This window comes from Coloeus monedula (assembly GCF_965178545.1).
Source record: "Coloeus monedula genome assembly, chromosome: 3".
NCBI classification, from domain to species: Eukaryota; Metazoa; Chordata; class Aves; order Passeriformes; family Corvidae; genus Coloeus; species Coloeus monedula.
The window spans coordinates 36,216,046-36,231,488 of record NC_138783.1 but is presented as its reverse complement, the minus strand read 5'-3'; the positions used below and the strand labels follow the sequence as shown (position 1 = coordinate 36,231,488).

The window sequence follows — 15,443 nt, the reverse complement described above, 5'->3', positions numbered from 1 at the left end:
AAAGTCCAGCTTCCCTGGATTTGTGTGATATTTGGATCTACTCAAACTAATGGACTGTGTATGGTTACAAAGCGAGCCCAGTTTTTGTTTTCTTTTGAATCACAGTTCTTTGTTCTCTCTTGTCCAAAAACAGTTACATCGTTAAATCCAGTCTATGTGCTGAGGTCAGACAACATCGAGTCAAACTTTACTCTTTCATGATTAAGAAGATTTTGTGGGAAGCTCCATTTCTAACTTCCAGGTTTTGAGTAGTGTATAGTCTTTTAAGCGCTGTCAAACACTGTTTGCAAGACCTTGGAGATGGTGCAGTCATACTGGAACTACTCATCTGCCCTGTTCCCTTTCACTGATAACTGCATCTTCACTTTGTAAAACAGGAATTTAAATCCTCACAGCTGTACTGTGGTGGTGGTGTTAAGCAGGAAATCAGAACATATAAAGCCTTTCTGACCTAGAAAGCTCAGAATTTTGATGTAGAGCAAAAAGGTTTTGATATTATACAACAGATGATTAATCCCACAAGATACTGTGAATCCTGGCCCTATTCCAAAGTCCTTTATGTCTACGTTGAGTTTTAAGCAGACAGACAGTCTAGTTTAGGGCCTGTTTTATGTGAGACAGGAGAGGAGGAAAAAAAAATTAGTATGGAAGCCCTGATTCCTCAGGAAGACAAGTGCTATCTGAAAATACTATCAAAACTCTAAAGAAGAAATTGAGGAGGCAAGAGCAGGCAAGAAAAAACAAGATGCTGATGTTTTGACTGTGCTACCAGTAGAATATGTATTCTCAGTAACTTCATAGCACTTCTGTTTTGAAACAAGTATTTTGCACAGTGATTAGAGCACTGCTGGAAATGTGCTATTGTACCATCTGGTGTCTCCTATCCTAAAGTGACAAACTGTCCCTGTATTATCTCAAGGAACCTCCAGGGAACCTGTGACTCATGAACCTCCACTATAGCAATGGACTTACTGAATCTGGCTATTTCTACCCATCCATCAATGCTTTTCTCCACAGAGAAGAGAGACAAAACTTACTGAGACAATGCTATATTAAATTTATTAGGTTCCTTTCCACTATTCCCCTTGTGATGTATGCATGGAACTACTAGTGGGGAGATCATTGGTTTAGGTTCTGTGTTCTGTCAAGCACTGGCAGTACTTTTGTTTTTCTGTCCATGAAACCCTAAACTGAAAGCTTTAACAAAGTTATACTCATAGGTGTGTTGCAATGTTCAACAGTGCTGAATAATGGCTCTACAGCGGCTTCTGGACTAAATTTTTGGATAGCCTGTTTAGTCCTTGACAAACTATGGCTGTGAGCCTCAGGAAGAAGTTGGTTTATAACCATGTGAAAAAGTCTGTTTTTTTGGGTTTGTGCTTGTGTTACCTGCACTCAATTATTTTGTGTCAATCTGGAATTCATATCTCCAGTTTGGAGGAAGTCATTGTTGAAGCTATGGACATTGCTTTCTTTATAGAAGATGAAAAGTGAAATATTTCAAAATCCAGAAATCTCATAAATTTTTCATTCTACCTGTGCTCATTTCTTCTTCTTTGGAAAGACTCAGGATCAATATAATATGTGTAATATCACATTGTCCATTCAGTCAGACTCCACTTTCATTTCCTTTCAGAGGCTGCTTGCAGTCCTGATCCTGCCCCGGGTGTGATTTTGACATTGAATCCCTGCTGTACCATAGTTGTTCTACTGTGACAGACTTTTTCTTTATTCAAAGCACCCTGAGATCCACAGATGGACAATATTATAAAACAACTTTACTGTAATATTTTTTATGTCAGCATGGGAAAAATATTAATGTTAGATATAGTATGGCTACTGCTTGTCAGTCTTAAAAGTGTTTCCTCAAAACTTAAGAGAGATAATCTGTGCATCTGTTGTGGCTTAACCCCAGCCAACAACCAACCTTGCAGCTGCTTGCTCAGTCCTGCACAAACAGAATCGGGGAGAGAACTGAAAGAGCAAGAGCTAGAAAATTCATGGGTTGAGAAAAAGACAGTTTAATAAAAAAAGAAAAAGCTGTGAACACAAGGAAAGCAAACCAAGAAATTCTTTCATTTCTTCCTGGGCAGGCAGGTGTTCAGCCATCTCCAAGAGAACAGGGCCCCATCATGCATAATGGTGACCTGGGGAGACAAATGCCACAACTCCAAACATCCCCTCCTTCCTCTCTCTTCCCCCTACTTCATATACGGAGTATGATGTCATATGGTCTGGAATACTCCTTGGGTCACTTGGAGTCAGCAGAGTCTCCTCTCAACTTCCCATTCATTCCCAACCTCCTTGCCAATGTGACAGTGCAAAAAGGCCTTGGCCCTGTTTAAATTCTGCTCAGCAATAACAAAAACATCTCTATATTATAAACTGTTTTCAGCACAAATCCAAAACACAACCCCAAACCAGCCACTGTGAAGAAAATTAACTCTACTCCAACCAAACCCAGCAGAGTGTCTTACTTAAGAGATTGTTTGATTTAATGAGCATTTTTTTCCTCATCTGTAGATTGAACTTCATAAATTACACTCTTACAATGCCACTCTTAATGCAACCCTGTCTATATGCTTTGCCTTCAGGACTAATTTGGCGCCTACTGACAAGAAAAAGATGTCTCCTTATTTATGAACAAGGCAGCTTTTCTAAAGCCAAGATTGTCTTAACCTTCTTAGTCTACACTGTTTTCTTGTTTTCTATCAGTGAATTTCATATCGCTTAGACAGATTAATACCAAATCCACTAAAGTGGAGATAAAGAAAAGCATGACATCTTTTTTCTCAGGAGCTGCCCAACTTGTCAAACATGCCTTACAAAAAAGTGCTAAAAGAACGGGCCTGTAAGGCAGAAAGGTGGGCTGGTGTTCAGAAGTAGGAAGTGAGTCCTACATGGCTCCAGAGACTTCCTGCAAGACTCTGTGGGAGCTGAAGTGAAAGTAGGAGGAAGAAGAACATAAAACTGAAAACTCTGATCAGCTCTATCTTTGACCCAAAAGCAGCCTAGGACTGAGTCATGAGTACTTTCTCTCTTCCCCACCATACTGTACAGGGAATTAAATGTGTTTTGATCACCAAGGAATTACATAAAAAATGGTTGTAAGGATGGGAAGGACCAGCATTTGCTGCTGCAATGTTGGAGAAGAGAAAGGAGAAAGAAAAAAAAAAAAAAACTGAATAAAAAGCAAACAAAGAAAACACCCCAGATTAACATACGAAGGAAAAGCAAAGTTATGCTATCACAAAAATTATTGTGAGATACTCAAGGGCAAGCATAATTTTTTAATTGTTTCTTCTTTATTTCAACATGCTTGATTTTTGACTCTATGATGTGACTTTAATTTGAAATATTTCATGATGTTCTCCTCAACTCAGCTATGTCTTTCCTTTCTGTTTCCAAAGATATGAAATCATGAATTTTAAACAAATGGGGAAGGACTACTTTGATTATATCAATGTTGGCAGCTGGGACAATGGTGAGCTGAAAATGGACGATGATGAAATATGGTCAGAGAAAAGTAATATCATCAGATCTGTGTGCAGTGAACCCTGTGAAAAAGGCCAAATAAAGGTAAATATTTTCTTCATTTGCTTCAGTCTCAAAATTTAAAATTTGCACAGCCTCAAAATTTAAAAGCAAGTTTTTTCTTGACCTCTACATGGAGACAGTATCCCACACCTTAATTAAAATGTACAGACTTATGTATCTAGTTCTTACTCTTATTATAATCATATCACTATTTTCATAACCTGCCATTTTCTTGACTCCTATATCTGTGGACTGCTGGTTTGTTTTTTGGTTTTTTTTTTTTTTTTACTTATATTCTAAATGCTTTCAAACAGGTATTGTTTGGAGGCTTTTTGCTACATGTTTTTACAGCACCTGATTCAGTGGAGTGCAAATCCCTGACTGGGACTTGTCAGTTCAATTGCAGGTAAATTATAAAAAATAATTGCTACTATTTCAGTGCTAGACATACTCACCCAGACTGGAACATTATTAATCAGACCTTAAGTCTGTGGTATCATCAGAGAACATCAACTACTACCACTACTTCAAACTTCAGGAAATATAGGTAACATATTTTTTAATCATACCTGTTTTACTGCTTCTTTGTTCCCCAGATTTCTGATTTTTCCTTCCTCCCTTTCCATGCTGCAGTAAGTAGGGAGCATAGATGAGTCAATATATTAATTATACACTATTTTCCTTCAGCATCCCATGACACTTCCTGAAGAACAGTTAAAATACTGCAAGTCCTTATCTTACCTTGCAGTCATTTATATAAAAACCAGTGGAATGAGGGGATGGGTATGTTCAATCGTAAAAAAATCAGGTGCAATTTGTGACAAGTCTCTCTGGAAGCTGACTTTACTCATGTGTTAGAACAGCATGACTGAAAATTGGGAAGCAGCTGCAAAGAGGAGCTGATGGGAGCATGACCAATCTCTGCAACACAAACTGAATCCTTTAGTCTGAGTTTTATAGAATTTTAGGACACGGTCACCATGTTTAATTCACTAATTAGTCTTTGGCAGGGTCATTTAGGTGAGTTTCATCAGACTAATTGCATTTGTCTCCCGTGTAAGCATAAGGAATTATGTCAGATTTATGAATAACATGCTATTCCAGATGAGGAATCATCTCATCCTTGTGTAGGCTTTGAAAACAGTTAAGATCAAGCTTGGTGCAGAACGACTTCTTTCTCTTCATTGACAGTAGAAGACACCCAGACAGGACAGTTGGTTCTGATGAGAATACACCTGCAGACACATAAAGGCAGGTTGGATGCGTTACTCCCACAGTCACTAAATGCAGGTCTGTGGTTAGCCTGCTCCCAGCATGAAGTCATATAGGGTGAGGATAGAGGTGGACAAACAGCAAACATCTTTAGAACTGCATGGCTCTGAGCTCCTCTATGATCTGTTGTCACACCACAGGTGAAGGGAAGTATCTTTTGGTCTTCATTAAAACAGTCTCGTTGCACCTTCTGCCCATGCTCCCAAGGATTCTCTCAAGAGGATTCTTCACTGTGAAGCCAAGTCATCACGCACTTAAATATATGCTTGAAGTCCTGTGTCTGAAATGTTCTGTTTGCTCCTCATTAGGTTATTGATTATAAATCTCAACGTTTACCTCACAGTCTTTATCTCTGTGGTCTTCACAGATGATGATGGCAGTTTGACCCTACCAAGCTCTGTGGTGGTTTTCCTGCAAACATCTGTGTGACTGACTTATTATGGGGGTTTTTGAAACATTGAATGTAATGCCATCCAACATTCAGCAACAGTTGGTGAATCCATTCACAGGACTTGATGAAATCCAAATACAACCCAACTCTATACTTTTGAAATTGTGTGGATATATGATTATTCAAATAAATAGGTTCAAAGGTTCAAAGAATTTCCCAGATGACAATGCAAAAGGAAATTTTTTTTTTTTAAGAGAATCATTTGTGTTAAAAGGGACAGAAAATATTTGTTTACAGTTAAGTGATACAACAAAGAATTCTCGAGGAAATTAAAAATAAAAGGATGAATAAATTGCTGACTAAGCAATTTAACACAAAAAGAGTGACTTTGTGTCTTGAAGAACAATTATCTTGATTTCTAGAGAAGGATATATAATCCTTCTCTGGTAGTGCTGGGTGAGAAATTATCTGTGTACCAGTGTCCTGACTGATTTGTCGAATTCCAAGTATTTTACAGATCTTCATTTGCTGGAAAGTTACACAGAAAAGTGTAAATTAATTGTTCATAAAAATTTTTAGGTATTGTGATAATAACAGAGGGTTTGTATTTTGCAATTTAATTTTCTTGACTATTTTATGCAAATAAAATTATGGATTTTTATAATGTGTCAAGGTTATCAAAATATGTCTCTAGAAATCAGTACAAACTTTCTAAAATTTTCTTTTCCCAAATACAAGAAATGTTGTCATTTCTTCAACTTTTCATTCTATTTCAAAATGAAAGAAATCCCAAGATATTATTTATTCTGAAGGACAGATATTCTATTTTGCGAGTAGATTTAGTCCCAAATCTTGCAGAATAAATCACTTATGCTTTTCTAGCCTTTCCATCAGCTTAGCTGTTTTGGTGTGCTGTTTTCCTTTTCATACTCTACAATTTGAGAAAAAATAAAAACCAGACCACAAAATTTTAAGTTTTTGAAGTCCTCATATTGCTGATAAAAATTACATCATTTCCTTTTTTTCACTGCAGTATTGCAAAGAGCAATCCCATTCTTTTTTGATTTTGCTCCTTTACATGGTTTTTTGGGGGTTTTTTTAATTAAAATTGCAATAAAGGCATTTGGCTTTGAATACACTTTCTAAATTCGTCATTGCAAAAGATAAAAAAGTCAACCTACTTCTTATGCTATAATTGGGAATATTTGTTTATAAACTGTTTGGGAAGAGCAGAGAAACTGGGAATACTTTATTTCAAAAGAAAGACATATTGACAAGAAGCACAGATGTTCCCAGAGATGATAAATAAGGATCTTGAAAAATCTGCATTTCAATCCTAAGCATGCAATAACATTTGATAGTAAATTATGAAATGAGAAATCGGGTCAGATGTTAGAATGGAGACAGATAAGATTCTCATCCTTAAATGGTAATTAGCAATGCAGTAGTGAAATAATTCTGGAAAAGGAAAGTTCGGTTTGATGTCTGGAAAAATCAATTTTAATAAATCACTCACTATTGGATGAAAAATAAGCACCCAAAAGTCTTTGGGTAAAGAGCCCTTGGGGATGTAATGCTGTTGACATGATTCTCTGTATGGACCTCATTAGAGTAAATTATGTGTCTTCAATATCATGCACTGGGTTTTGTAGGCACATTGACATCTGTGGAGCTTTGCAAATTCTAAGAGGGCAAAAAACATCTTTTTTGTCATTCTGTACCTCCACTTATACTTCTCTGGGATTGGTGGATTCTTTCTTCTGGTACACACATGATGGGAGAACTGAGAACTTTTGTCAAATTTTATCTATGAAAACATAACATGAAAAAGAACAATAAAATTTTTAAAACCTTTCTATTAAAAAAAATATATATATTAAAAAATTAAATTAGTAGCTGGGGCACCATGAATGTGGGTTTATGCTACTAAAACAAATGTCAATTTTTGTCTCAGGTGATCCGAAAAGGGGAAGTGAGTTGCTGTTGGACCTGCACTCCTTGTAAAGAGAACGAATATGTCTCTGATGAATACACATGCAAAGCCTGCCAGCTCGGCTCCTGGCCCAATGAGGACCTCACAGGTAAATGAGATGAGATGAGATTGTGCTTGTGTTGTCAATGAAAGCGCTCATCTAATGAGCTGAAGAAGCAAATGGCACATACAGGTGAGTATGAGGATGGTTTTGGTCAGAGGGAACACAGGGACAAAGCTAAAATTTGAACCGAAGCTGATATTTATCTCCTCAACCTGATCCAGGAATTGTTCACATAGTTCAGCTCCTTTCTAAAGACCTGAATTACTAGATCTTGAAATTTAAAAAAACAAAAATAAATAATTAAAAAAAAGGCCACAGTTTTGTATTCAGCCGTGTCCTAACCTCTGGTAATACAGATCTTACCCTGCCCCAAATAGATAGAGAAACTAAGTGCTTGTCAGAGAAATTATTAAGGAAGATTGCATTTAAGAGTGCTATTATCTTCCCAAACAGGTACAGAATAGTGCACTACCTTCTTTTTTAATCTGAAAAGGTTCTGAACTAGGTGCTGTAGTTACTGCTGCTAAAAACTCGAGTGCTCCAAACAGACTTTCATTTGTGTTAGTCCTTTGTTCATCAGAGTCTGCTGGAACAGAGTGTTCAACCTTGCCATGGCATAGACCTCTATGCTCCTGCAGAATACCAGTTAGGCTTCTTTGGAGGTAAATTACTCCAACACTCCCACAGCATCTCTTCTTTATGACTAATAAACAGAATTAAAGTATACAAACTTTCAGAGCACAAACCACTTCAAAACACTGTTCAGGGACCTTGTTCTTGCTGTGCCAGGTTTTGTATGGACAAGGGAAGAAAAGAGAGGGTTTTTTCCAGAAGAGGTCACAGACCTGATTTGCATACAGTTTCTATGGATGAGGGGAAAATCTTTGAGGTGTGAGGGAAGACAAAGGAAAACACAGTTTGCTGCATGAATTTATGTAAGTGGGAGAGTGTAAGGTAAGGGTTGGCCTATAGACAGATTTTTATTTATAAAGTTAGTCCTTTCCTGCTTAAGGACTGTTGCCTTCCTATGGTAAATGAGCTAGGCTACCAAATTATTGCAAGAATATCATTTAACCATGAAAATGATGGGGTATTTTTCAGAAAATGTCAAACATGACACTTCCCTGAGAAAAAAAAAAACTTTTCAACTGAGAAAACTGAAAAAGCAGTAAAATGGATTTTCAAGTTCTGCTGCATCTATGCTCCCATAGCCCTGCTCCCCCAGTTCTGCCTCCCCAGGCAACCAGCAATCAGCCAGAAAAGCCTTCTTGTCTCAGGGAAAGCTTTCTTGTGCCAGGAGACTGGAGAAGGGGAGAAAAAGAGAACAGGCTGCATGGGTCCCCAATGCAGAGTATTGGCGGTGGGGTACAATGTCAGGTACACTTCTCAGAAGGTTCCAAACTCACATTGCAGGGACCAGGTTACTGCACCAGTTCACAACTGGTCAGCTATTCAACCTCCAGGGGTCTTGTCTGAGATGTTATAGATCCCAGCTCATGCCCTTGTTTAGGTGAGCACCTGAGGTTTTACCCAGCATAGGTCAGCTAAAAAAGGAGCTGCTGCAAGTCAGTTAGGAGGGCATTTGTTCCAAGCGCCACCAGAGAAGCCAGAGAACCAGTGGTGGGAACTGCCCACCGACCTGGGGAAGTTTGAGTAATTAGACCCTAAGCACCATATGTAAGGCAAAGTGGCCCTCAGGCTATGTGCTTTGAGCTGGCTCCCCAGGACATACGAATTTCCATGATTCAAACATGACATGGTCTTGTGGGAAGATTCATCTTCTGAAAGTCTCACTTTGCCCTCAGAATGGCAGAGTGGGATGGGTTGGCCCATCAAAAGCTTTTATAGGTTGAATTAATGGTTTTCCACCTATCAGTGAATGTTTTTAAGGAAATCAGTTGTATTTTTACTCAAGCTAACTGATTTGTGTATTACATGAGCAAACATTTTGTGTTCGTTTGCAAAATCACATTTTGCAAACCATTCATCTGGCTACAGTTATGCCTTTTTAGGGACCAAAATCAATCTGTACACAAAGGAACCCTTGACATCAGCGCCAAGCAATGTTCCTCAGGAGATCTAGCACTTGTTCCTCAGCCAGGCACGAATTTGGTGGGCACTATTCAGAAACTGAACCCCCCCTCTTTGGCCTCCATGAGCACAGCTGATAGAATGTGCCCTCCTAGTAACAGGACACCCATCCCACAGCTTCAGAGCTGCCTAGTCCCCACCCAACTTAATATTGGCATGATGGTTGGATCTTGTCTTATTTAATTTGTATCACAAAGATATTTTTAAAAAATCTATTCCCAGCTTATCCACACAAAATGGTGAGCTGTATTTTTAATGATCATATTTCTAGTGCCAACTTTTGCAGCTTATAAAAAAACTGCCCCTCAATCTTGTTTACAACATAGGATATAGTAATAAATACGCATTAAAAGTAAGGAGAGGTTGATTTATTTTGTATTCTGGCAAGGAAATTTCCTTTCAGTTTATTAAAGTATACAGCAATCTCCTTGAAATGCCCCTACATCTGATACTGCAGTATGCTAAGTCTCTTTGCTGCTTGATAAAGCCATTTCCTAGGTAATGTCAGCTCCGCAAGGCTACACATATAAAAAACTCATTAGAATACATCTTCCCTGCATGATCACCTTCAGATGAGAGTCCCGTAAATTTATCAGCCACGCACCTGAAATGGCTTTCAACACAGAGCTGCACCTCAGTGTTTGCCAGAGATCTGATCTTGGATAAAAACTTATTTGGAACCCTTTCTTGGCTCACATAACAAAACATTGCTCCATCTTTCTTATGTTCAGTGATCAGCATCAGTTTTGTGTCACAAACATCACTAAATAAAATATGTAATGGCAGGGATGTTACTGACAGAAAGGAAGAGAGATTAATGCATTTTTTAAGCCACCTATGGAATGTCAGAATTCAGATGCAGCAGGGGAGAAGACAGAAGGGATGTAATATGTGTAGGAAAACAAAGTTATTCTCAGAACAGAAAAAGACACTGAAGTTCTGAAGTACAGAAAAGCAGAGGGTGTCCAAAAGTAGTGGAAAAGGCAAGAGCGAACACGAGTTTCTCTTGATTAAATCAGTTACTGGAAAATGTCTCCATCTAGAAGTGAAGGTGAGGCAAGAAAGGGAATATTAACTGTCCATATTTTATTTCGTCACAAGTTTCAGATTGCTTTCACATGCAATATTCCCCAGGGATCATGCTCCTCCTTGGACAAAAACCTAGCAAGTCTCTTCCTTTTCTTCAGATTTATATGTGCTATCCCAACATGCACCACAAGTAATTTTCCTCCTCCTGGTTTAGTGTCAAGTTATGCTTCCCAATCTACTGTAGCTCCCCTATGCCCCCACGTGTTGTGTTGGCAACATCCATACAATACAGCACCAATTTGCACATTAGCATGGCCAGCATGGCTGAGACACGGACTCAGTTACAGCAGGAGGAACTCGGTGGTTGAAGTCCGGAAGTATATGCCAGCCACTCCACTCTTCCTCAAAGCCCTTCTTTGCACTATATTCACAGCAGGAGGAAGAGAAACAGGTGCCCTGCAAGTTTAGATACAAATGGAGGGATTTTCTTGATGCTAAGACAAATGCTGATGCTAATTTTTCTGTATCTTGAGGAGAATCTGAGGATGTGGCCTTCTGCATTCAAAAATGGTGCTCTAGAAAGACCAAATAAATTTTGTTCAATGCCTCAGAGCTTTTCCAGTGTATGTAGGAACACTTGGTTCAGTTACCACTATCATTTAAGGGCATTATTGAGGCGAGAGAGAAGCAATTATTCTCTCTTTCTGACATTCAGGGACAGCATACAACAATACCAAAACCAAAGTTTTGTCCAGTGACCTCAGGAATGGCAAGAAAATTAGATTATATTAGATTATATTAATTAGATTAAATTAGATTATATTAATTTCAGTGACAATTGGATTATTTTCAGGTTGTATTGATATTTTTCTTAGTCTCTGTGTATTCCAAATATGCTGACTATTTGATTTTCTTAATTTGATTCCCATGAGAATAGGAGCTTAACTATTTTACACCTCTTGAAACGTTTTCTTTGCCATTCAAGGGTGAGAACATATCAGAAATATTTATTTTTACTACAGTTACAAAAATTCTTTCACCAAATAAAGTACAGTAAAGCCAGATAGCACTGTCATGATTTTGCTGCCCATCTGGAAGTGACAGATAAGAGCTGGATTATCCAAAAAACCCTTGGATAGAAAGGACTGAAAAATGTGCATCCCAGCTCTAATTGACACAACAACCATTTCACAGAGCTCTGACAGCACTTTGCTGTATCCCATTTGGCCTGTACCGGTCTGGATTCCTCACTGAGGAGTGAGGACCACTGCCTCCCTCACCCTGAGGGCATTGCTTGTACAGTCAGCAAGAGCCAAGAAGAACAGACAGTGCTGGGGGCTGCTGCTGTCTTGGCTCCTGGCACTGTATGGGACAGCTCAAATCTGTGGGGCCAAGGACAGGGGCGATGCTTGGCAGTGGAACTCAGTGGATCCCCACAAGGACTTGGTCAGCTCTTCCTGCAGTATGGCGATTCTGGCTGTGGCAGACTCCGTGGGAGTCTGAGCCTCAGCTGTCTCATAAGACTGGAATCTGCCCCTCACCCACGCAAAAGGTAGCTCATGTCTTGCCCAAAATATTTTCAAAGAACTGCTTGTTGCCATCAGGCTGCTTTCTTGTATTCCCTCTTGCAATAATGTTGCAGCCATGGCTGATCTCAGCAGTTGTCTGATGCAGGAGAGAACACAATTTAGCCTGTGTTGACATTGATTTTGCTGCTGAAACATTATTAGGATCTTGCTTTTGATCATAATTGTTAAGGCTGTAATTCAGACTGAGGGTAGGAGAATACAATTTTTATCTGGTTTTTTTAGTGTTTTAAATTCACATCAGTAGAGATAATGTCCAGTTTTCACCCTGTTTTCTGCTCCCTTTATTTCTCTTTCCATTTTATTTCTTATTCCGAATGGTATGTAACCATTGCCATCAGTCACTCTCACTCTTCTCTTGGAAAAGGTATATGTGGATGAGTCAAGGGTTCAGGTGGCAATATTATGACCAGAACCTCTGTCATTTTCTGCTCCCTTGTTGCTGGGTTTGCAGACTTTTCTTCCCTTGATTGCTTGTTCCAGGTAAGGTGTGAACTTCAGCTTCCAGTCCAGCATGAGCCACACAGCACTTCAGGCTCAAGTGAGCTTGTTCAATATTGCTGAGCTCAACAAACAGCTCTTGGAGGCTCCTGGACTGGATGAAGGGGTACTCGCCAACAAAGCCAGAAGGATCCTCTTGCAATTGTGCCTTATGTTATGGAAAGTTTGCTTTCGGAACAAAACATTTACAACACACAGAGCCAGCACTTTTCAGTGAAACTTAAATCAAAACAGTAGAGCTGGCATAAGGAGAGACCTGATTGTTGTAATTCATCAGTTGCTCCCGTCATTCTTCACACTTGTGTAATTAAGGAATAATTTCCCATATGGTCACAAAGTAACTTTAATGTACTATTCTAAGATTCATGGTCTTGCCTCTTACTGCAACGCACAGATTCCACATATTACAGTTACTTGGGACTCAAGCCCCTGAGCTACAGATGTTCCAGCTTTCATGGTTTAAGACGTGACCAACCCCAAATCCTGCCCTGCAGAGGTGAAAAAATACGCATATGCGCAGTCATCTGCTGCATCCATTGCCTGTGCAAAGCCACCTTTGCTGATAGTTTCAGTAAATGTGCCAGTCTGGGAGCTGCAGCAGCTAAGACACCTCTACATGCCCTGCTATTGCAGCAAGTTCAAAAGGTCCCAGCAGAGCAAGGCAAAGGACTGCTAACTACAGTAATTTACCATAGCACCAGAACAAAGATCTGACATGTTAAAGTTCTCTCTCCCTTCAGGTGGTCCAGATTCCATGTGAAGGTCAGGGGCCTGATATGTCCCTCAGGACTTTGGAGAGTGTAATCCTCTGGATAATGTTGGGGTTGAAAAAAAAAATTATAAAAGCTACCCCATCAGCTTTATTCAGGATTTTGTTCTGATGCTGACATTTTTGCTTCTCAGCTTTCCATATATGTGGAAACTTACATAACTAATCAAAATAACCCTCTCCCATCTTTTGGGATTATAAGGAGAGAAAAATTCAGAAGCATTAATATAAAATATTTAATTTCATAACATGAATACACTTTGAATAATGAGTGCTAAATGCCATATGAAGACTCATTCATTACTAAAATGTAGCTAGGTTGTTGTTTGAGTTTCAACCTTGGTGTTCAGACTTCTGATAAACTTGGAAGGATGTCTGAAAAATTACCAAGAAAACAAAATCTTTTTTTAACTGGTCAAACTTGCTGGCCAGGATGCCAAATCCCACTGAAAAACATTTAGAACTTACTAAACGAGCAGCAATTTTCTGCCAGTTTTACTCTCCATGTGCAGATTCAGTGAGCTTTAGCTCATGATGTTAAGAGAATTTATTGAATTACCTTCACTTTTCAGAGTGAATCCTATTCACAATTCCTATTCTGTCAAGTTTACATTTGAAGAGAGTTTAGTTACGTATTTTATATTGCCTGCCATGGAAGGGATTTCTCAATGCTAAGCTAATACATTTTTATGGATGCTGAAGGCATGGTAAAGTCTTGTAGGTGTCAAGGTTATAATAACAGATTAAAATAGTGCTAAGATCAAATCCACAGAAAATATGGTCTATAATACAGTGCTCTATATCTGTAAACTCTTCTCCCAGATGAACTAATTTTAATGCACTATGAAAGATCAGAAACAAGGGACAAATTTGCCTCTACAGAAATTGGACAGTGTACTAACAGACCTACTTAAAGACCTATGGCAGTGGTCAGGCCTTCAAGAGCATTTCCTGTCCTTGTTTATGGCAAAATTTACTCCATCCATGAAGTAGCTGGATGCTTTTCCAAAATATCAGAAGATTTATCTTTTTTCTCAGAAGATCCTTAGACAACCTTATCTGTATTTTCTTTGTGATTTTTGGTGGTCCTTTGAGAAAACCTTTCCCTAGTGTGTTAAATGGAACTCTGATTTTTTTTATATCTGCTGATCTTGCTATTCACATGTGTATCTGGTGTTTTGCTCTGCACTGACTATCTTTCTGGCCAGAAGAGCAAAAGGGTAGTTTTATATCAATTTTACTGGGGATCCAGGCACCCTTGAGCACAGAACTACTTGACACCTGCTCCAAATTGGACTGTGTCCAAACAGCCTTTCCACAAGCCAAAGATCACCTTAGTGCCTCAGCACACTGTGGGCACCACAGGACAAGACTGCAGGCTTTTTTCCACCTGTTTCCGAGCCAGCTAGGAGAGAAAACTTTCCAGGTGATTGGTGATGTTGAAAAAGTGTAAGTAGGATGTGGGGCGTTGTCATGGCCATTGACAGGAATGAGTTCTTTTCGTGGCGCCATTTTTCAGCTTTTGTTTTGGTGTAGTCCTGGCCATCAACCCAACATGAACATGCACAGTTCTGTTTTCCCATCTTTCTTTTACTTGATCTAGTTGTCCTTTTCTGCAAAGTGCCGTTGGCAGAAACCATTACCTGCAAAACTATTATGTGAAAACTTCACCAATCATTTTGTGAAAACTTCACCATTTCATGAAGATTATCCAGTCTTTAAATCTTAATTGAGGAATAAATCATCGCAAAGTTTAGCAATCTCCTTGTAAAGTATACTCAGTGATGGGAAAAATGGGACAAGTTTTCAACTTTTTTCTTAGGTATTTCATCAAGAGAATGTAAAAAGAGTAATAAAGCAAGGAAGGCATGAAATAGTCTGAAACTAATGAAGAACACTTGGTTATGATTCACCTCTGCTACAATGTTAGAAATGAGGCAAAATGTAGCCCCTATATCACTGTCTGCGTGCAAAGGCCAGCTACCAGATAAAGACCTTTTCTCTTCAAATATCCTGTCAAGAATATGTAGCAGTGTTAGAAGCTGGAAACTATTTGTTTCGACGAAATATTAAGTCTTGCTAAAATCTGAAATAGATTTAGAGGTCATTTACTTATAAAACTTCCTGGGGAAGTTTTATATCTGCACACAACAGAGAATGCCTTCTTGCTTTCACCCTTTTTCACTACTCTCACTTGTGTAAAATGTTGATTTTAATAATGTGATTACTGT

General features: G+C 38.8%; 1 protein-coding gene across 3 annotated transcripts in view; it reads left to right on the top strand.

Moving 5' to 3' along the window:
* Nucleotides 1–15,443, top strand: part of GRM5 (glutamate metabotropic receptor 5) — a gene marked incomplete at both ends in the record, with an annotated part of 232,629 nt that overhangs the window by 190,663 nt on the left and 26,523 nt on the right. For all 3 annotated transcript variants that reach the window (XM_082277728.1, XM_082277727.1, XM_082277726.1), the window contains 2 exons: nt 3,411–3,579; nt 7,155–7,281. In XM_082277728.1, coding sequence (XP_082133854.1) covers nt 3,411–3,579; nt 7,155–7,281 — 296 coding nt within the window. The remainder of the gene's footprint in view (nt 1–3,410; nt 3,580–7,154; nt 7,282–15,443) is intronic.